Source organism: Ambystoma mexicanum, chromosome 7p, assembly GCF_040938575.1.
Source record: "Ambystoma mexicanum isolate Mex_15411 chromosome 7p, UKY_AmexF1_1, whole genome shotgun sequence".
Lineage (NCBI taxonomy): Eukaryota > Metazoa > Chordata > Amphibia > Caudata > Ambystomatidae > Ambystoma > Ambystoma mexicanum.
In genome coordinates this window covers 734,211,493-734,237,999 of record NC_090939.1, presented here as the reverse complement: position 1 = coordinate 734,237,999, position 26,507 = coordinate 734,211,493, and the positions used below count along the sequence as shown (strand labels likewise).

The following is a 26,507-nucleotide window of genomic DNA, read 5'->3' as shown; positions in this document are numbered from 1 at the left end:
GCCGTTGTGCGGACTGGGGATGGAAGTCGGCTTCATCTTCAGACGATCGAACTTCCGTTACCTTGGGGAGTGAGGCACTCTTGGCAACAGTGGATGATTGCCTGGAGTCATGCGGCGATCTAGATCAAGAACGCCCAGAGGACACCGATTCGGACCGTTCTCTATATGCCTCTTTCCGATAACCCGACGTGCGCGTTGAGTCTCGGTTGGACTTCATGTGCTTTGTGGAAGTGCTGTGGGTAGCACTTGTGTCAACCGGGGTCTTCCCCATAGCCGCCTTGCCGGACGACCTTCCGAGGACGGGGACTTGCGCTCGGCTGTCTCTTGACGCCATGTTGCCCTCGCAGTCTGAAAGCACGGCGTCGCTGCCATCGCTGAAGGCACCCTCCGCTGCCATGGCCTCCTGACGCATGGCGTGGTGGGCCCAACGCTTGATCGAACGGTCCTTAAGTGTTTTCGGTTTAAACCTACTACACGCTCTGCAGTTCGCCTCGGGGTGGTCCCTCGGCAAGCAGAGATTGCACGTGGCGTGCCTGTCGACCCAAGGGTACTTGCGGTTGCACTTGGGGCAGAATTGGAAAGGGGTACCCTCCATGCGCACCTTGTGGCAGCGGGCTAGTAAGTGTAGGAATATATAAGAATGTACCTATATACCAAAAGAGTGTAGAGTATGTCCACCCCCCACTCTCCCCACTTGCAGGGCCGAGGACAGAGGCCTTCCAAGGCACGGGCCAAGGCCGGAGGCCTTCCGAGGCCCAAATCCGTCGTGCAGCTGTCGACGGTTGAATTCTTCTCCGGGCCGGCGTCGAGTGTGGAAGTTCGGTGACTCGATGTTGGGGTGGAGAAATGGGTAAATATAACAATATTTAGCAAAAGTATGGCTAAGGCCAGGGAACTCCGCGAAATGCTTCCGACCAGTATGGCGGAAAAAAACAATCTGAGGGTCCTATACGCGTGAGGGATCATGGGTACAGTGGACGTCGCACTAGGGATAGTATTACTGGCACGCCCTGTGTCGACGCCCATTTTCGAGTTTCGAAAAACAAACTGTAATACTCTGCAGCTTCCACTAGATGTCGGCCGATGCACAGCATGTGATCTAAGCAGATTCCACAAGCCTCCGAAATATATATACAATCACATTATGAAATGAGTGCTGTGTAGCGCTCAGTAGTAGGCCCATTACTACCATATGACACATGGTATCTGTCTCCATATTGGGGCTATTGATTGATAGAAGATGAATACTCATATTTCAAAATATACAAAGATGTGCAAAGGACACCCATAGACCGAACAGAGGTCTCCCTGCAGGGTAGAGTAAATTGCTTTGTGGAAGGGCCACAACGTGGCAATGGCTCACCTGTGAATAACTGCAAATAAATCCTCAGTAGTGCGTGGCCTGTTTGGAGACACAAAGACATCATCTACTTCGGGGTGAGAGTCTTCGCCCATCGGTGATGCTAAGGAATCGTCGCTTTGAGAAGATTCTTCAAGGAGAAAGCATACATACAATGTTTAAACACTGACGAGTACTTAAATTACCAGTACACAGCTTTTCACATTACGATGAATCTTTTTTTCTCAAATATCCCACTCAATCAATTAATGCTGAAATGATATAGTAGACATTTGAGAAATTGTCGGTGGTAGCTTGTCATAGTGTCCATATTTGCTTCTGATTGTATTCATGATAGTCTGGACTACTAGCCATTTTGTTTATGATAACAGCCAAATTACTTTGTGGCATTTACCTTGTTGGCTTGTGACAGTGATCATACAATTTTTCCATGGTAGCTTGCGACACAGGATATTTTAGTTTATCGGAGGCCATGTTCGTGTGTGACACTGTGAATGCTAACTTCTCAGACATTCCATGTTTATGTCACTGGATATGAAGTTTGTGACACTGGTTGTATTCATTCGTTTTTGACAATGACAAACTATTTCAGGCATTGGCAGGCTAGTTTTTGACACTGACCACTTTGTCACATTTCCTATGGTAGCTTCTAACACTTATTCTGTTATCACTGGAGGAACACAAAACATGGAGCTTGTAGCAAAATATTGTCCCAAGCACCATCCTACCTAGCTGAAGACCTTGTCATTTCCGCCAGACAGCACCATTCCAGGAGCTGAACTATCATGAGACTGGAAACCAAAAAATGCCAGAAGGAAAAGACCAGAAAACAAGACTTCTTCTATCACCCACCTACATTGCGCAGCACCGTCCCACCAGACATCTGCTAGGAAATGAAGACCCTGCTGTTCAGATTGTTCCTCGACCGACAAGTGAACCCAAGTCCACATCGCCGGTTATGTGTAGTAATTAATTTACACCTATGTACAGCACTTTAGTGCCTGTTGGCTAGATGCACACATTATAAACAACAAATACTCATACAAGAGAAAAATACACTTACCCTCCCAGGTATATGGGACCAGAGTTGCCTTTACAGTTAAGTAAGCCCACTGTATTAGGACATAAACATTCATATTGGTAGTGGGTCTTTTAAATAGCGCCAGAGTCCTTGGGCACAAAGGCGCTCATGTTGTGAATCCTGGTGGAAGATCTAGAACTGATAGGTTTTTAGTGTAGCAAGGAGCTAGCCAACCCTGCTGCAGTCTCTACCCCTCCTCTTGCCTCCCAGGCTCTTTGCAATGCCCTTGCCTCTCACTTTATCTCAAAAACCCAGGACATCCTGTCTGCCTTCTCCTACTCTGCCCCTCCTCTCCCATCTCCGTCTGCCCTTTCTGACCTTCCATCAACCACCCCCACCCTCTTTCTCATCCTTTCCTCTTTTCTCCCCTGATGAGGTCGCTAGACAAGTCTGATCTATGAAAGCCTCGTCAAAACTGGTTCATCCCTGTTCCTCTAAAACTATCAAGGACCACATTGATACCCTTGCTCCAGCCCTTGCCGATCTTTGCAACCTCTCCTTTGCCTCAGGATCCTTCCCCTCCCCTCTGAAGCACTCCCTTGTGCATCCTCTTCTCAAGAAGCCCACAGCTGATCCTTCTTGTCCGGCTAACTATCGCCCAATTTCCATTACTCCCTTTCTGGGTAAACCCCTGGAAAAACTGGCCATCTCTGAGCTTAACCTTCATTCCAATTCAGTTGGCTCTCTCCATGACCACCAGTCTGGCTTCAGAGCTGCCAGAAGCACGGAAACTGCTCTCCTGAACATTCGTGAAGATATGCTCTCCAACCTTGCCTCTAACATTCCCTCTGTCCTCATCCAAATCGATCTCTCTTCTGCCTTTGACACGGTCAACCATATCACCCTGCTCAACCATCTTCGTGATTACCTGGGTATCACTGATCAGGCTCTGCCCGGATGACCTCTTTTCTCTCTGCCCGACCCTCACAGGTACAACTTGGGTCCTTCCTATCATCTATCTCCCTCTCTACATGTGGTGTTCCCCAGGGGTCTAACCTCTCGCTTTTCAACCAATACCTGGCAACTCTCGCCCACTGCATTGCCATTTTCTGCTCAAATTTCCAGTGCTACGCTGACGCCACTCAAATCATTTTTAGGCTGCCCTCGGCCACTTCCTCTCCCTCTCTCATCTCTAATGGCCTAACTGCCATTCAAGATTGGTGTGCCGCCAACGACCTTTGTCTAAATGCCAACAAGACTGATATCCTCCTCATCGGTACACCTGTACCATCCTTTCCAATCACTCTCTGGCTGGCCTCCCTTGGCCCTCCTTCTACCCCTACCTGCGAGGATAAGAACCTCAGGATCATCTTTGACTCCACACTTTCCTTCTCTGCCCACATCTCCGATGTCTCTAAAAAGTCAAACTTCCTACTGCACCTCCTCAGAGGTACACTGCCGTTCCTCTCCTTCCCCCAGAAGCTCATTGTCTCCCAAGCTCTGGTTCTCTCCAGGTTGGACTATTGTAACAGCCTCTTTCTAAATCTTCTTGCCTCTACTCTCCGCCCTTTACAGCTAATCCAGAACTGGACTGCAAGACTTGTCCTTAGCCTCAAGCCCTGAACTCCCTTCTTTGGCTCCCAGTGGATGCAAGGATTACATTAAAAACCCTCTGCATTGTCCACAAGGCTTTCAGGGGCTTGGGTCCAAAATACCTTCAACTTTCCCCCCGTAAATACCTCATCTCTCAAGCTCTTCGCTCCTCTACCTCTAACTCCCTCCGGGTCAGTCGTTTTTCAAAGCAACGAGCTGGGGTTAGATCTCTGTCTCCGGCTGGGGCCTCCCTCTGGAACAGCCTCCCTGCCACTCTGAAACTTGAGGAGAACCATCTCCAGTTCCGGAAGCACCTCAAGACCTTCCTCTTTGCTTCTGCCTTCGCTCCCCTCCCCCCTGTTGATCTGTTTCTCTCTTGCACCGTGTACCTGGCCACCCTCTTTCCTCCAGGCCCAGGTACCTGCTCACTCTGCCACCCTCCCTTGCCTTGTCATGCTCTGAACCACTTGCGTACGAGCGCGATATAAATAAAATATCATATCATATCAGCTCTGAATTTAAGATACTTAGCCTCCTGGCAAAGATTGTTGGGGAGAGAGTTCCAGAATCTGGCTGCAGTTACAGCAAAGAAGTGTTCTCCCCCTGTTTCCCTGTATACAATGTATGTCTAGGAATGGCCAAGAGTTTCTTTGAGCTAGATCATAGGGTGTGATTGGATGGAAGGGTGGTAAAAACCAACTCGAGATAACGTGGGAGTAACCCATAGAAGATGCAATGTGTAACAGTCTGTAACTTGATGGTAATGAAGCCCTTAACTGGGAGCCAGTGGAGTTGCCAAATGTGGCGTGTGGCATGATCTTGACTTGAACTACCTGTGACGATTTTCACAATTGTGTATGGTAGTGTCTGAAGACGTAATGTTTGTTTTTTTGTAATCCCTGTGAAGAGTCCATTACAGTAGTCTATCTTTGCCCCTCCAATGGCCCCAAGATGCTGTTACTCAAGGAATGTACTAATTTTCCAGAAGAGTCTGATGTAATAAGTACAAAATTATGTTATTTGGTTGATCTGGGATGTCATCTGAGGGTTGAAATAGAATCCAAGCGCTTTTACTTTTGGAAGTAAGATGACTGGGATGTTATTGATGTCGAAAAAAGAGGATGAGGATAGAACATTTATGTTTAGTTCCCACCAGCACAAGCTCAGTTTTTCCCTGGTTAAGGGTCAGCCAGTTGTGGTCCATCCAATGTTGAATGGTGTAAAGGATGTATGAAAGTTTGGCATTATTGGTGTGGTTGCCTGATGATAGTTTCATGTAGAGTTGAGTGTCATCAGCAAGCAATGTAAGCCAATGCTGAGACTCTCAAGCAGGTCATGAAGTGGCTTGGTGCGAAGGTTTTAAAGGAGGGGGGGCAGGGCAGAGCCTTGGAGACCCCCAGTTGGCAGGAAGCGGGGGGAGGTCAAGGAGCCTAGTTGGAGTTGCGTTGAACGGTTTCCTAGAAATTATGTAAACCATTTCAGAGCATGGTCCGACACTCCAGCCACTTCCTTAAGGGAGGAAAGGATGGTGTTGTTTAGACTGTCAAAAACTGCTGATAAGCACAACTTGACACGGGGGTTCCTGTTCCTTGGTCTGTGTTCCATGACATCCAAGATGGCGATCTCTGTTCCAGGGCTTTGATGAAAACCAGATTGTCTCATGCCTAGAAACATGAATTTGTCTACATGTGCTTGTAGCCATTTAACGACAATTTGTTCAAGGATTTTAAAATAAAATAAGCCTGTAGTTGGCTGGTTGATCAGGGTCTAAGGTGGGTTTATAAGGAGGGCCATGATCCATGGCAGTTTTAATTTATCAGGGATGAGCCCGGTCCAGGAGGTGGAATTTACAAAAGCATTGATAATTGGGGCTAAAGTGTGGATGTTTTCAATAACCAGGGATGAGGGCCAGGAGTTATTGGGGCAAGAGGTGGGGTATGTCACTATGTCAATAACTTCCTGGACTGTGACTTCTTGTAGCACAAAGGTTTGGATGTCTGGCTTAGGTTGAACTTTGCTTTTTCGTTTGGGGGAGTGAAGTAATCTCTGACGGATGGTATTACTAAGTATTTTTACTTTGTCATCGAAAAACAGATTCAGTTTATCTGTCATCTCCTGGGATTCTGACATCTCAGGGGTTGGGGTTTAGTCTCTAGCTCTCTAAGGGATCTAAAGATTTCTCGTGAGAAATTGGTTGCTGCTAGCATTTTACTGGTGAATGCTTCTTTTTAGCTTTTTCGATTGCGAGTCTGTATTTTTTTTCATTCATTGTCAATATCCTTTCTATGGGTGTTGTCGTGCTATTGGATTAATTTCCTTATAAGCTTGCGAACCTTGATTTGGTTTGATTTCACATCAAGGGCAAACCATGCATGTTTAGTAGATGGAAGACAGGTTTTCTTTGACTGAAATGGTGCTAGGAGGTTGATGGCTTTAGTGAGGGAGGTATGGTATAAATCTGCAAGTAGGGCTGTGTTGTTCTTTACTATGGTGTTGTAGTGGCTGAGTGCTGTTTCTGCAGCCGGAGCTAGTAGATGCGGTGTTAGGCGTTTTTTGTTCCTAATCAAGATTGTTTTAGGGCTAAATGGCATTAGTTGTTTTTATGTGGGAGTGTGAATGAAAGTATGTTGTGGTCGCTCGATTCGACCTGAATGTTGGATAGGTCCTGGGGATGAGATTTGCGTGAATGATCCAATCCCATGTATTGCCCATGGGTGGGACCAGTGTGGGGAGGGGTAAGATTTAGCTCTAGGAGTCGAGCGCGGAAAGAGGTGACTAGAGGATCTGTGGTATCGCTGGCTTGTAGGTTTAGGTTGCCCCAGACAATAAGTTGTCTGTGTGGGTAAGGAGTTCTGAAAGTAACCAATATCTGTGTTAAGAACAAGGGTTTCTTAGAGTCGGGCAGGCGGTATATAATTGCTAATAAGATGGGAGCGTCAGCATCAGGATGTATTTTAGTTACTAGGCATTTGAAGGAGTCAAACGAAAATGTTTTCCAGATGTTTTTAGTTGTAATTTGGCCAGTCAGCTGCCACTACTGGTGGGGCAGTCTTGTCTGATGAAAGAAAGCTCTGGAGGAGTTAGAAAAAGGGTACTGCAGGTGGATGATTCATATAACCAGGTTTTTGAGATGGCGCAAAAATCAATGTTGTTTTTCGTTAATGTGCAGGGTAATGTCCCCGGCATGTGTGTTAGCCAAACAGACGTTCATAACTGCGAGGTGGAGTATGCCTGGTATCCTACATGGGGACAGGCGGGCCAGTGCGGATGGAATTGAAGCACTGCAGGTAATAGTTGGTGAGCTTGCAAGACAGGTGTTCGCGGTGGGATATTTGGCATAGATGTGTGTTTTAAGCAGGGTCATTTTTATTTTCCTAGCCAAAGGGTAAGACAGAGCGTGCAAGCACAGTAGTTGGTGTCAGTGTTAAAACAATAGGGAGGCATGGCGGAGAAAAGAAGGTTAAGAGGGCTGTACCTCTAGCTAGAAACGTGCAGCATCTCCAGTCTCCTGGCCTCTCCAGGCTTCGAATAGACCTTTGTGTAGGTGCTTCGCGTCTATTAAGGCCTTTTGAGCCTACAGGTTGCGTCTAGATGGTGTGTAAGTGGTGCACTGAGCAGGACTGCTGGGAGTTTGAGTCCCGCCCTCGGTCGGTATTACACAGCTAAACAGGAGAGGCAGTTCTCTGTGAGATGCTAGTCGGCCTCCCTTACATGAGCTAAAGACCCATACCATCAGTCAATGTACTTTGCGCTATGTGGACACAGTAAACTTTGGATTGAATACACTGAAAGTTTCAAATTTCACCACCAGACTTGTGATTTATGAGCATTTACCAACAGTGTGTGAAAAACAGAAATTATATATTGAAAACGAGCATTTGTGTCAAGAATTTTAGAAAGCATGTAAACCATCTCAATAAAGAGTATTTTCATTGTTCTACACAGTGTACATATGAGCTAAGGCAAGCAGTTTACAAAGTGAAAACAAAGTGAAACAGATCCCCACATGTGGCCGGATTCACAGAAGTGTTTTATAAAGGCGCATTCCCATAGGAAAACGCTCTTCGAATCAGGCCCAAGATGTCTACCTTGTATTTGTACTGTCACTCTGGGAGATGTGGACTATGTAGTCCCCTGCATTGCCGGGACACTCAGTCTCCCATTAATCCTAAAGGCCGCTACACATAAGCCTTTATGACTAACGTGTATTAGGACATGCACATTAGTCTTAAAGCCTGCTCACGGGTTAACATTAAACGTTTAGTGCAATGTATCTACTAATGTATTTAGGAGATGTGACCTAGTGGCCAAATTCTTGGAAGCAAAGCACGTAGACCCGCTTAATTAATTTGGGTGATCTTAAGCAAATAGCTTTATCTCCCTGTGTTTCACTTTCCTTTCTGCAAAAATGGAATGGCGCAGAAACAGCTTTCATACAGTATTATTTGCTATGTTACCACTTTAAGTATTGCCCACCACGCTAAATGATATGATATGATATTTTATTTATAGCGCGCCTGTACACAAGTGTTTCAAGGCACGACGAGGCATGGGAAGGGAACAAGGGGGAACAAGACAGCGATCTTACTAGGCCCAGTGACATTGAGATCACGCAAGTGCAGGGACGGGAAAAGGGGGAGAAGTGGCAGGGGAAGGGGAAGGGGAGGGGGAGAAGTGCAGGACATATGATCACCAAAACACAAACAAAATAAGAAAAAGTAAGTGCGGCCAGCAGGCAGCAGTGCAAGTGTTAAGTGCAGGCAGCAGGTAATTGGGAAGTGCAGGTAAGGGGACTATAGGATAACAGATACATCCACAAAGTGCAGGGTAGCCAGGCGTCAGTGCTGTTGTGCAACTGGGGGGCAAGTTCAGAGGATAGCCAGGTAACCAGTGTAAACATATGCGACTTTAGGTTTGCATTTAGTAGTTATGATTTTTTTCCCCATCGCATTACTACTAATCGGGAGGAATCCAGATTGTTCTGCAGTGTCCCAAGTTATCAGCAGCACATCAGAAGCACATAGAAGTATCCACCGAATACACAATCATGAATTGCTACACACTGCATGAGAAAACTAATTTTAAGCGGAAAAGTCAAGTCACAAGAAATGAGATGGGAGAATGTGTCCAGTTAAACTCTTTGTACCAATAAAGGAATTGCTCCAAAGCCCGTATGAGGGGTTGTAGGTCAAATGGTCGAATCTAAATGGTCAACAGGACAAATGGTCGACAGGTGAAATTATCAAATTTTTTTTTTTCACATTTTTTTTTTGGGGGGGGGGTCCCCCAACCTCCTTTTTTTGCTAAAAACCCCTTTTTCCCTAAACGAAAACCTAAAAAATATATATTTAACTAAAAACAAAATTCGATCATTTGTCCTGTCGACCAAATTGTGCCGACCATTTGTCTGTCGACCATTTGACTAGACACCCGTATGAGGGCCTGTGAGGTTAGGTCCTTTCATCTGTGTTGATGGCCCCCTCCAAAGGTGATAAGTGACTTTCACACCAAAGAGGACAGCTGGGTTGTACCTGGGGCGGCGGTGCAATCAGAGTGGCCTGGAAGAGGGAGGAAAGCACTTGCGCCTTGCCACGCTTTCTGACCATGAACGGATAGCCCAAGTAGGCATGGGGCAAAGCCCCTGAGACCAGGGCTGCCGAGGTGGTGACAGCAACCCGGTAGAAAGGAGACTTTGCCAGTAATAGTGCAGTGTCTGCCCCTCTGTCATCGGAGATAGCAGAGGGCGGTGTTTCCCAGTCAGTGCTCTGGTTCCACCAAGTAGGATGATGTGGGTCAGTTTTCTGAGCTGGGCCCTCCCCAAGCTGTTAAGATGACGTTCATTGGAGGAGGACCCCAAGCCATCACTCGCCCCATGAAAGTGAGATAGGCTCACCGTTCTCTATGCACCCGCCCAGCAGAAGGGTAGAGAGTGCGAGCCTCAGGCACAGGACTGAAAGTCATGGCCACATGAGTGCTTCACACCTCGCAGACGTTAGAGGACTGGTTTGCCACTCCACAGCAAAGGTGGGTCGGAGACCTGGCCAAGCCAGGACCGTAAGGACCATGAGTGAAGTGCACCACAGCGTGAGACTTATCTGGGGCACACCACAGTAAGAAAGGGCCTGAAACAAGATGGAGCTCTGGAGCATCCAGAGGCCCAGCCCAGGAAACTCACAGATCTGTTCCCAAGCCGAGCTCTCACGCACGAGCAGCTCGCGCTTCAGATAACTCGTCATGCAACACAAACTGCAGAAACATCCAAAGACTCGCATCCTGCCCAGAAGCCTGGTAATGTATAGGCTTTTTTTGTTAGAGCGAGTATTGTGACCAATGAAAAGAGCAGAGTCCAACTTCCATAACTCGCTCAAAAGGGTTTCTTGTGGAATCAATATCACAGACATGTTTCAAATTTAAAATTGTGGGAATTCTTATGTTCCCAAAATGCTCTTTGTTTTGATGCAAATCACCAGGGTTATGTTCCATGAAGAGATACTGTGTTGGGTGACCTGGCACCGTACCCTGCCCACCAAGGCCACCTCCCAAGAAGGAGAGGGTTCCCAGAGTAAACGTTTTCGATTTTGCAGCTCTGGGGCACACTAATGTTCAGGGTACAGATAGATTTATGTCTATGTGATATTTTGGGCCTCTTAGTTCATGGACTATATATAGTATAAGAGTAGTGGGCAGACGGCAGCTGCCTATTAGAGGGTATATGTTTGTAATCTATGTAAAGAGTTATGTTAAAGGATATTTATACCGCGCACTGTCCCCACCGGAGTAGTGGGGGCTGTATGTCCTATCTAGCTGTGTCCTATGGGCTCTCCTCAAGCCTTCGGAGATGGACACTGGCTTACGTGCGGGATGCAGCTGGGGCTTAATGCAGCAGTCAGTAACTAATGGGTTAATTATGAGTGTATCATGCTGTTTTGCTGGTGGCTGAGTGGATAGGGCTTTGCCGTATATAGGGACCTTAACGGTGCATTCCCCACCCAGAAACAGCCCCAGCACTCCCTCTGCACAGCTATAGGATGTAGATCGATGTGTGTGTGTGTGTTTAATAATTAGAACCTCAGGATGGTAGACCATTCCTATTCATGTATTCATTGCAGGTTGCTTAACATACTTTCCTATTCATCTGCTGAGAGGAGGGGTTGGTATGAAGTGTTCCCCTCCCGGGCCTTTTGGCAACAGGACCACAGAACAGGACAGGGCAAAATTAAACTGGGCTATGAATGCAAGCAGTTCTGCTCAGGTTGTTGAAAAGTGAACGGCTTTTTCAGACTATTTACATTTTTTTCCATATGCATCCTCGTGCATGTTATTTCATGGTATGTTATGGAGATGTGTCAGCATGCGCCTTGGTAGTCCAAGGGTGTGCCCACTGGAAATACTCATCACACAGTTTGTACATTGTACAGGTTGTAATCAGATTTGTCGGTGCTTATTTTTCGGATGGATTACTTCCTTCCATGTAAAAACCTACTCTTGCTTCCACTCGCATGAAACAATAATGTCTGGTTAGATACTTCAGCGCGTTAAGCACTTGCTTCAGAGATGTGTGCAGCTGCCAGTCCTAGGTTTGAATTCTGGCCGGCTGGACTCAGCTGTTCCTCAATCAGAAGTCAGTAAATTGAATAACAATCAGGTAGTATTAACACCTATCACTAGAGTGTTTAGAAGAAGGAGGAATGCGTCAGGAGAGTTATATAAAGAGGTGCTATTATTATGGGGTGTGGGAGGCGGATAGACGACTTCCCAGCCAATCCGGAAGCTCAGAACGGGGGCTTTACCTGATGGTAAAGACCCCGTTCTGTCCCTCGTAAGTTGCAGGAGGCCGCCATCTTCCCTGATGGGCTGCAGGTAAGTGCACCCCCACGCTTCCTTCGCCTCACACCCAATTGGCTTCAGCTATGAGAGGGTGTGTATCCCCTCCCTGCCTTCTTTGTAAGCATGTTAAATGCTAAATTGCTTGTAATCTTCATTACTCAGAGTCCTGTTATTCCCCAAAGTAGGACCACGCTGGCAAACAATTTGCTTAAAAAGAATGTATTAAAAATCCTACTTCCTCCAGCCCTAGGGGAAAGGGGCACACATACTGCCCCCTAATCCCCCCCCCTCCAATCTCCAGTGTGCTCATCAAACAATAAGCCAGGGTCAAATTACCACAGAAGAACTGGGAAGGGAGAGGAAATAAGGACTGTGATGTGGAAGAGTGGGAGTAATAATTAAAAGTAAATAATATGAGTAGTTCCTCATTGCCCTTCGCAGTCCTAAACCAACTGAGTGTATGACAAACCCCAAAGACGTCATTAATGAAACACAACCAACACTGTAAACGTTGTAACACATAACATTTTACTGAAAGAAACAAAACGGCAGAACACAAGTCAGCAAACTGCAACTTTTCTGACACAAATCCAAGCCCTCCACATGCACTTTGTACTGAAGGATGAATGCAGATGCAGATGCCCATTTGGAAACTCTGTATACTTCTTTCACGGAGTCCCCTTTAGTTTCAGCCCAAGAAGTAGCCATCCGTCTGGTAGGTCTACACGGGACCAAATGGCAAAGGGGAACTGGTCTCTCCTCGTAAGCCAAGCACATCATCTGTTTCATCCATCTATTGATGGTTGCAGTGAGTGGATGTACCACAGCTCCCTTTGCATGCAGCCAGATGACCAATAGAGTGGCCAAGACCTTGGTGAATACTTGAGGAGCTTTGCACAGGCTAAATAGAAGTACTCTAACCAGTACTCCTGCCACTGAGCAGCTTTCAACCCCCTGAAGAAACATGTGAAAAGGGATGTGAAAATAGGCATCCTCTACCACAAACATCCCTTCTGACAATAGGGTTTAGATCAACTGAGGTGGCACATTCCCCTTTCCTTATGCATTGAAACAATACACAGGCTGTCTGTACATAGCTTGGAACAGGGGATTCCCCCGAAAGCTGCTGTCATCAGTTTTTTAAAAGAATTGTGTTGTATAGCCCAGACACACCATTACTTCTTCTGTTATGATGGTGGGGGCTTCAGACTGGTAGGCAGGATTGTTGCTGAGGATTTAAAGATGGTGTAGATTGAGAATTACAGTAGGAAGGGAACATGGGCATCCCGCAGCGTCAAAGCCTGCCTTTGGATGAAATCTTTGTAGATTAGTACCTCAGAGCCTGGGGTAGTGCAGGATTTAATGATCAGCTACTTGGAGCTATACATGTACAGGGCCTGACTCGAACCATCAGCTTCCTTTCCTCCTGAGCCTGCTTTAATAGCTCCCTTAGCTTTGAGCCACAAGGTTTGTCAATGGAATGAAATTGGTTAAAAAAAAAAGGGCCTACTATGTGGCATCCACGTTTAAATAGCGAGTCACTATTTTCTCATATGTAGCTGAGTCATCCTTGCTCCAACCATAGAGCCTCAAGCAAGAGCAGAAGATTATTCTGGTGTCCCATGCAATGTCAGATTGCATTTTAACTCGTTTATTGGTCATATCTACTTTTTCAGTGCAGTCTGATACTTCGTCAGCTGAAGAAACCTCCTGCAGCACTGACTATGTCAGGTAAGTGGCAAAGACAGAAAGGGGAAAGACCAGCCTGGGGTAGGATCAAACCTGATTTGCATATGGTCTTTTCCCTTTTGTAATGGCTCAGCAGGCAAAGAACGATGGTCTGGAGCGTTGCCCATAGCAATACCAGAGGTTAAGATCCATTTTAAACCTTCCAGCCATCACATCTTTTGTTTTTCTATTGTCACCCCGAGTGGGACATGTATGCCCAGACGTGGATCATGTGCTTGCTGAGCCTAGACACCCAAGCTACTCCTCACTGATGACGCTGAAACGTGTCCGGGAATGCTTGTGGTCTCATGCAGAAGTGTTGTGACCTGGCAGTTCGGGCTGGACTGTCCCTTTAGGGGTTGGACCAAGCCTGATTTGCATATGGTCTTTCCCCTTTCTGTAATGGTTTAGCAGGGAAGAACAATGGTTTGGAGGGTTGCCCAGAGCTGTGCCAGAGGTTGGGATTAATTCTAAACTTTCCAGCCATCACCTTTTGTTTTGATACAGTGAGGTTGGGGTGTGCCTTAACGTTGTTAGCCTCACTTCTTGTAGACTTTACTTTTGTGATGCTAACTTTAACTTGTATTTAAAAAGGTTTTTTAGTATCTAATTACAGTGTTTTTGTGATGAGCGTGGTGTATAGCATATGAGTGATGGTATATAAGTGTATTTTGTACATATTTGCAATTTACATCTCGTATACATGTAATATACATATGAAAATTCACATCAAATTAGTCCTTTGATGTGAGATTTTATACGTATGGTAGTGTACATGTTTGTAATGTAAATGTCATGCATGTGCATGTCTTCTAGCCCTTTTATATGTAGGCGACTGGGTGGCATAAGTATGTGTCGTAAGATTGTGAGTCATAAGAGTGTGTGGGTTAAGACATATGAGTGTGGATGTTTTAGTTCATGCGATTATGGCGTAAAAGTAGTGTATACGTTTTTGATGTGCAGTCATCTGAAATGCACATGTTATACTCCTTTCTGATACATATGAAAACTCACATACACATGAGATTTCACTTTGAGAGTATTTATATGTTTAGGAGACTTATAAATGTGTTTCAATTCATACATGTACACAGTTTAAATGTCCTTTATGTTTACTATACATATGAAAAATATGTTCAAAGTCATTCCTGACTTTGAAGTGAGTTTTCATATGTGTATTAGGGTACTTGTACAAAATGTACATCTCCTTGATTATTAGAATGTGTCATAATGGCGTGTGCTGTAAGAGCATGTGCCATTACTGTGTGTGTGGTATAGGAGCATGCAGCATAATAGCATGTGGTGTAAGTGTGTGTGTTGTAAGGTTGTGCGTAAGAACTTGTGTCGTAAAATGTGTGTTATACATGTCTGTGTCATAAGAGCTTAGATTTCATAAGACCCTGTGTCGTAAAAACATGTGCTGTGTGTGTGTGTCGTAAGTGGCTGTGTCATAAGAGTGTGTGACGTAAGTGTGTATGTTTCATAAGGGTGTGTGGTGTGTGTGTCATAAGTGTATATGTCATACGAGTGTGTTGTAAGAGCATGAGTCTGTCATAAGAGTGTGTGGTGTAAGAGCATGTCTCGTAAGTGTGATTGTTTTGTGTGTGGAATAAGAGAATGTGGCATAAGAATGTGGTGTAAAAATGTGTGCCATATGTGTGTTTGTCATATGAGTGGGTGTCGTAAGTACGTTGGTCGCAAGAGTATGTGGTGTAAGGCATATGAGTGTTTGGTGTACAAGTAGCATATGAGTGTGAAATTCACATGTCTCGGGTATGTATGAAAACTGACATCAAAGTCAGGTTCTTTTTTTTATTTTTATTTTTTAGTAAAACATTTGATTGGTTTTGAAACATAGGTAGTAGAGCTTACACATTTACTACTACACAGCAAACAAAAACCAAATAAAACCAAATCCATCTGTTAGTATAGCATAGGATATGTCACCCTCATCATATTCCCATACATTGTTCAGTGCATTGTTCCAAGCCTATTTTAACTTGCATCTTCCCATTTCTGGCAAATCTTTTTCGCTTTCCCAGGGCACCCTCTGGCTGTATATATTTGTTGTTCCATTAACATACATATGTTTACATCCGCTACCCATTGCGCAAAGAGCAGAACAACACTGGACCCCCACAGTTTCGCGATATTGCGCTTAATCAATCCCGTGGTCGTGGAGAGGAATATCTTCTCAAAGCGTGTTGTGTCTCCCTCCTCCTCGATACCCAGCAGGATCATCTAGGGATCCTTTGAGATGGTGTGACCCAAGAACGCAGTCAGTTTATTACAGCACTGTTGCCAATATTCTTGAATCCAGGGGAATTCCCACAAGATATGAAAGAATGTGCCTTCTTCTTGCAGACAGCCCAAGCAATTGGGATTGGTGGCACGATTCCATCGATACAATGCAACTTGCAGGTAGTACACTCTATGTAGGATTTTTAGCTGTAGCTGCCGGATCCTTGCAGAGATTGCGGTCTCCCGCGGGTACATCAGTGCCATCAACCAGTCCTCGGATTGTATCGGTCTGACATCCCCCTCCCATTTGAGATTTAGGTTGCAAAGTTCAATTGTGGCAAAGGAGGATATGACATTGTATATGACAGAGGTAATTTTAGTGGGTATACGTTCTATTACTATATTCCACTCCATCAGTGTACATTTTGGCATATTCGAAAGTTTGGGGAGGTGTGTATGTATTGCATGTGCTAGTTGGAGGTAACGGTAGTGTTCTGTAGCAGGAAGACCAAATCTTTCAGACAGGTTCTATAAAGGAGGTTAGTTTGCCTTCTATAATTACATCTCTGATCTTTATTATTCCCACCGATATCCATCCCAGCCATACCGGTAGTTTGCCCAATTTGGGTAGTTTGCTGTTTCTCCATTATGTTTGCACCGGGGTCATCTTTTTATTCCAGCCATTATATTTGTGGGTGTCTCTCCATATTAGTGCAATGTGAGCTGTCATTGTGCAGGGAGGGGTTTCAATAGAGTCTGATAAGACACATAAGTGGGGATTTGCCTTGCATCGCAGTGATCTCTGCTCGAACATGAGGTAGCTCTTTGTCCCCATGTAGGATATCGTAGTAGCCCAGTAGTAGGATTGCAGGTGTGGTAGCCCAATTCCACCCTCCCAGATGGATTGTTGTTTGTTTTGTAACGTAATTCGTGAATGTCCTCCCCCCCCATATCAGTGTTCTAAGGATGCTGTAAATCTTATGAAATTCCAGGTCTGGTATTCGGAGTGGGGCATTCTGGAGGATGTATAGAAAGCGCGGCAGAGCCAGCATTTTAAAGAGCGCAGCCCTCCCCAGCAGGGCCAACGGCCGCAGCACCCAGTGTCGGACATCCGCGATAAACTTCTCTGTGATCGGGTGTAAGTTCCTGATTAGATACTCCGAGAGGTTTGCCGTGATTTGGATCCCCAGATAGCGAAAATGTTCTAATTCAAAGCGGTACGGGCAATGTGGAGGGATTGCTTGTACCGCCCCGTTGACTGGGAAAAGGACAGATGTGTTCCAGTTCACTTTAGCCCACTAAAGGACCCATATCGTTCAAGTATCTCTGTAACTACGGGACAAGAGTGAACCGGATCACCTAAATATATCAAGAGGTCATCCGCAAATAGGGAGACTTTATCCTCTACACCCTCAGGCCAGCAAAAACCCCTCCACAAGTTTGTTTGACGAAACAGTATGGCTAGGGGTTCGATAATTAATGTGAATAGCAGTGGAGACAGGGAGCACCCTTGCCGCGTTCTCTTCCCCAGTTGAAAGACGTGTGAGGGCCACCCATTTACTCTGACTTCAACCACCGGAGGTTCGTACAGAAGTCGTACTCATCCCATAAAGGACTCCCCAAATCCCATTTGCATCATGATTTCCCAAAGGCCCTCCCAGAAGACAGAATCAAAAGCCTTCTCAAAATCAACAGCTAGTAGTGCCAGAGGGTCCTGGTGGGTAGAAGCTTTTTCTAGCGTTAGATAAAGTCTGTGGATATTCATGCGTGTGGACCTTTGTGGCATGAATCACACTGGTCCGGGTCTACCAGTGAAGATATTACCCTCTGTAGCCTGTTTGCAAGCACCTTTGCCAAGACTTTCATTGCGCTGGTGATTAAAGAGATCGGTCTGTATGAGCTACATAGCTCCGGGGGTTTATCCGGTTTTGGAATGACAAGTATATTGGCTTTGTGGAGATCAGTGGATAGGATCCCTTGCTCCTTACAATGCAGGAACATTTTAAGCAAGTTTGGAGCCATCTCGTTCCCTCCCACTTTCTTCCATATATCCATCGGGAATCCATTGGGTCCTGGTGTTTTCAATGATTGCAATTGTAATATGGCTGTCACGATTTCTTCCTCTGTGATATCGTTTTCCAGGAGTGTTGTTTGTGCTGAGTCCAAACGGGAGTGTGATGTCATTGAGCACGGTAGTGGTGATAGGTTCATATGGGGGTTTGTATAGGTTAGCATAATAGTCTGCAAACCCTTCAGCAATATTGTGATCAGATTGTAGTAGTTCCAGTTGTGTTGTTCTAATTTCCCTGACATGCTGGTGACCAGCGTCCCTAAGCTCCATTGAAGCTAGAATCTTACCAGCCTTTTCCCCAGTTTCATACAGTCTCGTGCGCATCTCTGAATGTGCCTGCTTAGCATTGTCTAGAGCATGGGTGCACAACATACGGCCCACGGGCCAGTTGCGGACCGCCATGCTCTTTTTTCCGGCCCACGAGGCACAAAGACTTTTCTAATGGAGGGTGGCCCGCGGTTGCCCTCCATTAGGAAAGTCTTTGTTGTCTTCCAGGCCGGACAAAACACTGGCCGTCATTGGCTCAGCACACACGCACCACGTCACTCCTACGAGCCACGTAGTGCGTGTGTGCTTCACCAATGAAGGGCCAGCACTACGGCTGGCGTGGTCCATAAGGCTTGATGCCGGAAGGCATTTCAGCCTTAGACCACGCCAGCCGTAGTACGATTCCAGCGTTCCAGTTTACCTGCCTTCCAGCACGTCTCCGGTAAGTGGTCTGTTTGTGTTTGTGTGTCGGGTCTGTTTTGCTTTATGTTTGTGTGTGTATGTTGCGATGGAGGGGTGTCGATGTGTATAAATGTTTGGATTTGAATGTATTTTGTGTGTATGTTGCGATGGGGGGGTGTCGGATGTGTATGAATGTTTGGATTTGAATGTATTTTGTGTGTATGTTGTGATGGGAGGGTGTCGGATGTGTATGAATGTTTGGATTTGAATGTATTTTGTGTGTATGTTCCGATGGGGGGGTGTCAGATGTGTATGAATGTTTGGATTTGAATGTTTTTTGTGTGTATGTTGAGATGCGGGGGTGGGGGGGTGTCGGATGTGTATGAATGTTTGGATTTGAATGTTTTTTGTGTGAATGTTGCGATATGGGGTTAGGGGGGTGTCGGATGTGTATGAATGTTTGGATTTGAATGTTTTTTGCGTGTATGTTGAGATGCGGGGGTGGGGGGTGTCGGATGTGTATGAATGTTTGGATTTGAATGTTTTTTGTGTGTATGTTGAGATGCAGGGGTGGGGGGTGTCGGATGTGTATGAATGTTTTGATTTGAATGTTTTTTGTGTGCTGAGTTGGGGGGTGGGGGGTTTGGGTCTGTATGGGTGCATGTTTGTGTGTGTGCTGAGTTGGGGGGTGGGGGGTTTGGGTCTGTGTGTGTGCTGATTTGGGGGGTGGGGGTTCGGGTCTGTATGGGTGCATGCTTGAGAGTGTGTGTGCTGAGTTGGGGGGTGGGAGGTTTGGGTTTGCATGTTTGAGAGTGTGCTGAGTTGGGGTGGGGTGTTCGGGTCTGTATGGGTGCATGTTTGTGTGTGCTGAGTTGGGGGGTGGGGGGTTCGGATCTGTATGGGGAATAGTGTTTGGTTGGGGGCAAAGGGGCCCTGGGGCATAGTGTTTGGTTGGGGGTGAGGGGGCCACGGGGCATAGTGTTTGGTTGGGGGTGAGGGGGCCATGGGGCATTGTGTTTGGTTGGGTGTGAGGGGGCCATGGGGCATAGTGTTTGGTTGAGGGTCAGAGGGCCCTGGGGCATAGTGTTTGGTGGGGGGTGAGGGGGCCTTGGGGCATAGTGTTTGGTTGGGGTTGAGGGCCATGGGGCATAGTGCTTGGTTGGGGGTGAGGGTGCCATGGGGCATAATGTTTGGTTGGGTGTGACGGGGCCAAGGGGCATAGTGTTTGGTTGGGGTTGAGGGCCATGGGGCATAGTGTTTGGTTGGGGGTAAGGAGGCCCTGGGGCATAGTGTTTGGTTGGGGGTGAGGATGCCCTGGGGCCTAGTGTTTGGTTGGGGCCGAGGGGGCCATGGGGCATAGTGTTGCACTCCAAGAGTGAACCCAATAATAAAGCCAAAACAGGCACAGTTAGGAGATGTTTATCTTTGGCTTTTTGAGGAAACCTGACTCAACGAAGGCCATACTCCTCTTGGGCAACCCAAACAGCAAACTGTACCAGTCCAAAATAACGGCATGTCCAATCTAGGGTCAATAAAATATATATAAGTTAATTAAACAGGCGAGATACAATAACTAAATAGAAATAAATTATAACAATGGAAAATGTGTAGTACAAAATGTAAGTTTGAAATGCAAATAAAAATCGTTACCCCTCAAAAACATTCTTTTTCCATGTGTTTAGTACAAATTGGGGGTTTAAAAAGCCTCCTGCCATGCCCCGCCTACCGCCCCGCCCACATTTACTTTTCGGCCCTCTATAGCCCTCATGTAAGGTACTTTCGGCCCTCTGTCAAAATCAGTTGTGCACCCCTGGTCTAGAGCGACATTAGGGAGGCGTTCCCTAGCCACCAAGAGAGATTGGTGTGTGTCAGGCGACCCCCTAGCTATGTGTTCAGCTTCTTGTTGCAGGACTTCCCGCTCTGCCTCCACCACTGTTTGTTGGCGAGCTTTCCTGTGAGCCGATGCCCTGGAGAGAATCTCTCTCTGGAGGACTGGCTTATATGCTTCCCACAATGTCGCTGGAAATCCACTGTTCCGGTGTTCAATTCAAAGTATGTGGTTGTTGTCTCCCGGATATGCTCAATGAGTTCTGGGAAGCGACTCTCTATCACTCTCTATTCTCCCCTCTGGCCCGACTCACTCTGCAGGGCATACTCTGGATGTGTTGATCTCCTCTGACCTTCCCCTCTCTATCCCTCTCACCACTCCTCTCTCCTGGAGCGATCACTTTCTCCTTTCCGCCCAGCTCACCCTCTATGCCCCTTAGGCCAAGCCAACTCCATCACTGCCACCCACCTTCTTGGTCATCCGACCTATTACCATGCATACTGCCTCAAGACCCCTCACAGAGGGCTACTCTAACACTATCCTCACACCTAAAATCCGTAAAGCTCGAGCAGGCGGCTCCAGCTTTCCCACACTGGCCACCACACACTGGAACGCACTCCCCCCTCACCTGAGACAGATCGAATCCCACCAAGTTTTCCGGAAAGCCATCAAAACTAAGCTCTTCAACTGAAAAGTTGTAAATTGGTACACCCTTCTTAGGTAGAACCAACATATTGTTCTCTATCACTCTGCATGTATGTACCCTGTCATGCTATGTTGTAATTAACCTAGAAGCCAAAAGGCGCCTCAACTTGTATGTCAAACTTCTTATATATTCATGTAACAGCGCCTCGATGTCCATGGGCTGCAAGTGCGCGATACAAATGCAAATAAATAAATAAATAATATTACGTGCGTGTCAGTTTAGGCTTTCGCTGCCACTTTCACAGCCCCCCCTTTAGCTGACTCACACCCTGACACAGCCCTTTCCATGATCTACTCTGCTATATCTGACACTCTCGATGTTCTTGTCCCTGTCATGAGGATCCGCCTGAAGCCCAAAGCCAAATGTAACTCCTGGTACGACTCAGACCTCGTCACCCTTAAACACAAGTGCCGGGTGACTGAGGAAATGGCGTGCTTCGTGTGCATACTCTGACAAACTGACCTGCCGCCTGCTCCAAAGGCAATACCGGCTCTCTGTCCATACTAAGAAGAGAGCTCACATCCAGGCCCGCGTCTCTGCGGCATCTAACAACTCGGCTGAACTCTTTAAAATCTGCAAGGAACTGGCCAACCCTGCCGCAGTCTCTACCACTCCTGTCCCTTCCCAGGTCCTCTGCACAGCATTGGCTTCTCATTTCATCTCTAAAACTCAGGACATCCTGTCCTCTCTTTCCTCCTCTCCCCTCCCTCCCTCTACTCCCTGCTCCTCCTCCGGCCCTTCTTCGGCCACCTCCCCTTGTCCCTTCTCTGCTTTTCCCCAGTTTTCTCCTGACAATGTTTCTAGACAAGTCTGATCTATGAAAGTCTCATGAAAACAGGTTAATCCATGTTCCTCCAAAACTATCAAGGACCACATTGACTCCCTAATTCCTGCTCTGGCCAGCTCCTGCAACCACTCCTTCGCCTCTGGGTTCTTCCCTTTCTCCTTGAAGCACTCCCTTGTGCAGACTCTTCTTAAGAAACCCTCTGCCGACCCTTCCTGCCTGGCCAACTATCGCCCAATCTCCATCACTCAGTTCCTGGAAAGACTCTTGGACAAACTGGCCATCTCCCAGCTAAATCTTAACACTGAATCTGTTGGTTGTCTCCATGATCATCAGTCTGGCTTTAGAGCAACCAGAAGCACGGAAACTGCTCTCCTGAACATCTGTGAAGAACTGCTCTCCAACCTTGATTCTAACACCCCATGCGACCTCATCCTACTTGATCTCTCCTCCTCCTTTGATACGGTCAATCATGCCATCCTGCTCAACCGTCTCCGTGGTAACCTGGGCCTCACAGATCAGGCCCTGGCGTGGCTGACTTCTTTCCTCTATGATTGACCCTCCTAGGTTCAACTTGGGTCCTTCCTCTCATCCATCTCTATCTCTACCTGTGGTGTTCCCCAGGGGTCTAACCACTCTCTCTGGCTGTTCAACATTTACCTGGCACTTCTTGCCCACCGCATTGCTGTGCTCTGCACCAACTTCCAGTGCTATGCGGACGACACCCAGCTAATCTTCAGGCTACCATCAGCCACCTCTTCGCCCTCTCTCATCTTGGACTGCCTGTCCGCCATCCAGGAGTGGTGTGCCGCCAATGATCTCTGCCTTCATGCCAGCAAGACTGAGATTCTTCTCATTGGAGCACCTGCCCCCTCCTTTCCTGTTACTCTCTGGCCGGCCTCCGTTGGCCCTCTTCCTGCTCCCACCTGTGAGGCTAAAAACCTCGGGGTCATCTTCGACTCAACACTCTCCTTCTCTCCGCACATCTCTCTAAGAAGTCACACTACCAGCTGCACCTCCTCAGAGGTATTCTTCCTTTCCTCTACTTCCCCCAGAAGCTCACTGTCTCCAGAGCTCTGGTTCTCTCTAGGCTGGACTACTGCAACAGCTTCTTTCTAAATCTGCCTGCTTCTACTCTCCGCCCTCTGCAACTCATCCAGAACAGGACTGCGAGACTTGTCATTGGCCTCAAGCCCAGGGATCGTATCTCTCCAGGACTGAAATCTCTGCACTGGCTCCCAGTGGCTGCGAGGATTAAGTTAAAAATCCTCTGCATTGACCACAAGGCGTTCTGGGGCCTGGGGCTTCAATACATTCAGCTCTCTCTTCCCAAATATCTTCCTTCTCAAGCTCTTCGCTCATCCGCCTCCAACTCTCTCAGGGTCAGTCGCTTCTCCAAGCAACGAGTTGGTGGTAGATCTCTTTCCTCGGCAGGGGCCTCCCTCTGGAACAGCCTCCCTGAACCTCTAAGAGAACCATCTCTGGTTCCGGCAGCACCTCAAAACCTTTCTCTTTGCTTCTGCTTTCTCTCCTCCTCTCCCCTGCTGACTGCCTGCCTGAGACTGAATCTGCACTGGTAACCTGGCCACCCTCTGATCTCGGGCCCAGGTCTCCTCCCCAGCCAGTCGCACACCTGCACTGCCTTCCTGGCAACCCCATCACTTAGGGAATGTTACTGTATCCCTACAGTTCCCACTACCAGCAATGGACATCTGATGTCTGCACACCAGCTGGCCGTACTTCACTTATTGTTAGTATCCTTACCCGATGTACTGCACTTTCCCCCTCCACCCCTTCCCTTGCACTTTCACAATCTGAATGACACCTAGCCTAGTAGGATTGTTGTTTGTCCTCCGTCTTTCCCCCTCCCTTGCCTCGTCGCCCTTAAAACACTTGTGTATAGGTGCGTTGTAAATGTCATATCACATCATATATCATATCAAGCCGAGATAGTAGCTATTTAGACGCCATGGGGGGGTGGGTGCATATTCATCATCAGGGGCGAGTGGTCGGATATGCCGCGTAGAAGCAGGGTTGTAATAAGTGCTCTATGTGAGTCTACTGTTGGGAGGTAGAAGTAATCCAGCCATGAGAGAGAGGCATGGACTCCGGAATGATAAGAATACCCACATTCTGCCAGATGTAAGTCCCGCCATATATCTTTCAGCCCAAGCCCTGAAGTAAAGGCGGCAAGTTTGGTGCTCGCCTTAGGGTTCTTACCCGCAGGTGTGTCCGATCCATTATTACATCCATAACATCATTGAAGTCCCCCCTCCATTACCCAGATATCAAATGTGTGGGCTGTGATTATGATGTCCTGAATCAGTTCAGTAGTTAGCGACAGTGGGGCATATACTGCTAGAATTGCAAGTGCTTCGTTCCATAGCAAGCCCTGTAGTAATACAAATCTACCTCCAGTGTCTTGTTGTCAGGACTGGCTGGGTTAGTAACAGGAAGAGTAACAGGATTAACATTGTGCTTTCAGAGCTGGCTGGGTTAGTTGTGCTTTCAGAGCTGGCTGGGTTAGTAACAGGAAGAGTTTGTAGATAGAATTAACATTGTGCTTGCCCAAGTCCAGATGGAGAGAAAGAAACTTAATGTGATTGGTTAAAGGAACAATTATATGTTTGGTTTGCCTGATTGGTGGAAAGGACAATGGGTTTGATTCTTGGGAGGTGAGCAAGATTCTAAACTGCATCTCATCCATAGAAATTCAGTGGCTGGTTGTACATTAGTTAAGCTCCTTAAGTAAGGCCCTTTCAGAGTTCAGAAAATCTACCAAAGAAGTAAGAATATCGTTTGCTGATCCAGTATGAACAAGAAGACATCAGGTGGGATCGTTCTTTTAAAGATTTTAAAATTTTCACAGTGAACTTTCATTTTCTTTTATAAGAAAACTTAAAGAGTTAACAAGTTTCAAAATTATTTCAGAAAAGAGACATTTACAGTTAAGTTAATATAAGGAAACAAGCTTGAAGATTGTGCGTTGAAGTTTAAAGTTTATGAACTGCGTGTAATGTACTTCAAGACTGTTTAATGTGTGCGCGAGTACGCGTGTCGTCGTTTACGTGTTTTTGGAAGCGCGCGGGTATTCAGAGCGATAGAGCGCGTGCCCAAATGAATTGCGCGAGTGAATTTTAGCGCGTGTACATTTTTAACGTGAAAGACGTTTCATAAGAAAACGCGTGTTGGGTTGCGATAGAGCGCGAGTCCATTTTAATTAAGCGCAAGTTGTTTTTAACGCGTGAACTATTTTACGTGAATTACGTTTCGTTTCTCCGCGTGTGTTCAGTAGCGATAGAGCGCGAGTCCATTTTAACTAGCGCGTGTTATTTTTATCGCGTTTACGTATTTTTTCACACGTGCGTGTTTTGCTAAGAATCGCGTGTGTATTTTTACCGCGAGGACAATTTTTCACGTCTTCTGATTTCACGTGTTTAACGCATACGCGTATCAAGAAAGAAACTATACGTTTTTATGTGTAAATAAGGAAACAATTCACACGCAGAAGGAAAGCAGCATTCCAGAAAGTTAAAGAGTATCTATTTTATGTAATTTATGCAAATGGAATTCAATACTTCAGAGAAAGACTGCATTTTATAAAAGCATTAAAAACTACATAGAGTGAAAGGAACTTTAAAGCAAGAAGAATATCTAAGTCTGTAAGGTGTTTGCAAGGGCCATCACTTTAGGATTCTAAAGAGACTTGAGTGGCTTGAATTATATGCACTAAACAAGATATTATTTACACGATATTCCACACAGATTATTAGCCTCTAAGTCTTTTACTGAGGTTTAAGAGGTAAAGAGTTTAGAGTTTGTTTTAGAATAATTTTAGAAAAGAAGTTTATATTATCATATAAGTAACTAGGTGTATTTGTTTACTACAGATACCAGAGCCTACCAGAAGGTTGCAGGGCTGCAGTGTCTCCGTTGTTATTTTCTCCAAATTCCCCTTTCCCTTTCTTGGGGTTTTCAGCTCAGCTTATACTTAAGGGTTGAGAGGTGAACTCCTGGTGAGGGTCTGTGGGGCCAGCATCAGCTCCTGTGGAATTCAGTCAAGCCGGACCCTGACACTTGTACCACTTTAGAGCGTTTGAAGGGGAGTCTCTTGTGCAGCATTATCAAAACTCCCCTAGAGCCCATGGAAAAGCCAGCATGTAATGCTATGCGATAGTTTGTGCATTGGATTAGGTTGCATGTTGTGCCTGCTAGATGTGTTTCCGTGAGGAGGACAATATCAGGGAAGTGACTATTAAGGAATTGTGTAACTAGGTGTCGCTTAATCCCAGTGTCTAAGCCATTGACGTTCCATGTCAGGAATTTCAGGGTTTTAACACTGTCTCCGACCATTGCTATTTCGCTCGATCAATGTGCGTCTGTGCGTAGGGCAGTGCTGGGAGAGTGATTCATGCATGTGTGTGTGGCACAGCGGGTTGATTGCTCAGGGAAGTCAGATTGGTGGGTTCGAGAGCACAAGATACATTTACACTCTAACCGGTGGATTTGAGAACAAAAACAAACTTCACAAACTTCCCTTCCCCCTCCTTATACCCCATCCTAACCTGAAGCATCTGTCACCAGAACTTACTGATAGACGAAACAGTCGGCTACCAAGCAATTAAACAAGAACCAAACAAACGGTGTCACCAGTCTCAATAAATAAAGATGAGTTTGGC

At 46.4% G+C, this 26,507-nt stretch overlaps 1 protein-coding gene across 3 annotated transcripts in view; it reads right to left on the bottom strand.

Annotated features, from left to right (window-relative positions):
* The window catches only part of NHS (NHS actin remodeling regulator), a 588,432-nt gene that overhangs the window by 27,800 nt on the left and 534,125 nt on the right, over positions 1–26,507 (bottom strand). For all 3 annotated transcript variants that reach the window (XM_069636816.1, XM_069636817.1, XM_069636818.1), the window contains one exon: positions 1,364–1,490. In XM_069636816.1, the coding sequence (XP_069492917.1) occupies positions 1,364–1,490 (127 nt within the window). The remainder of the gene's footprint in view (positions 1–1,363; positions 1,491–26,507) is intronic.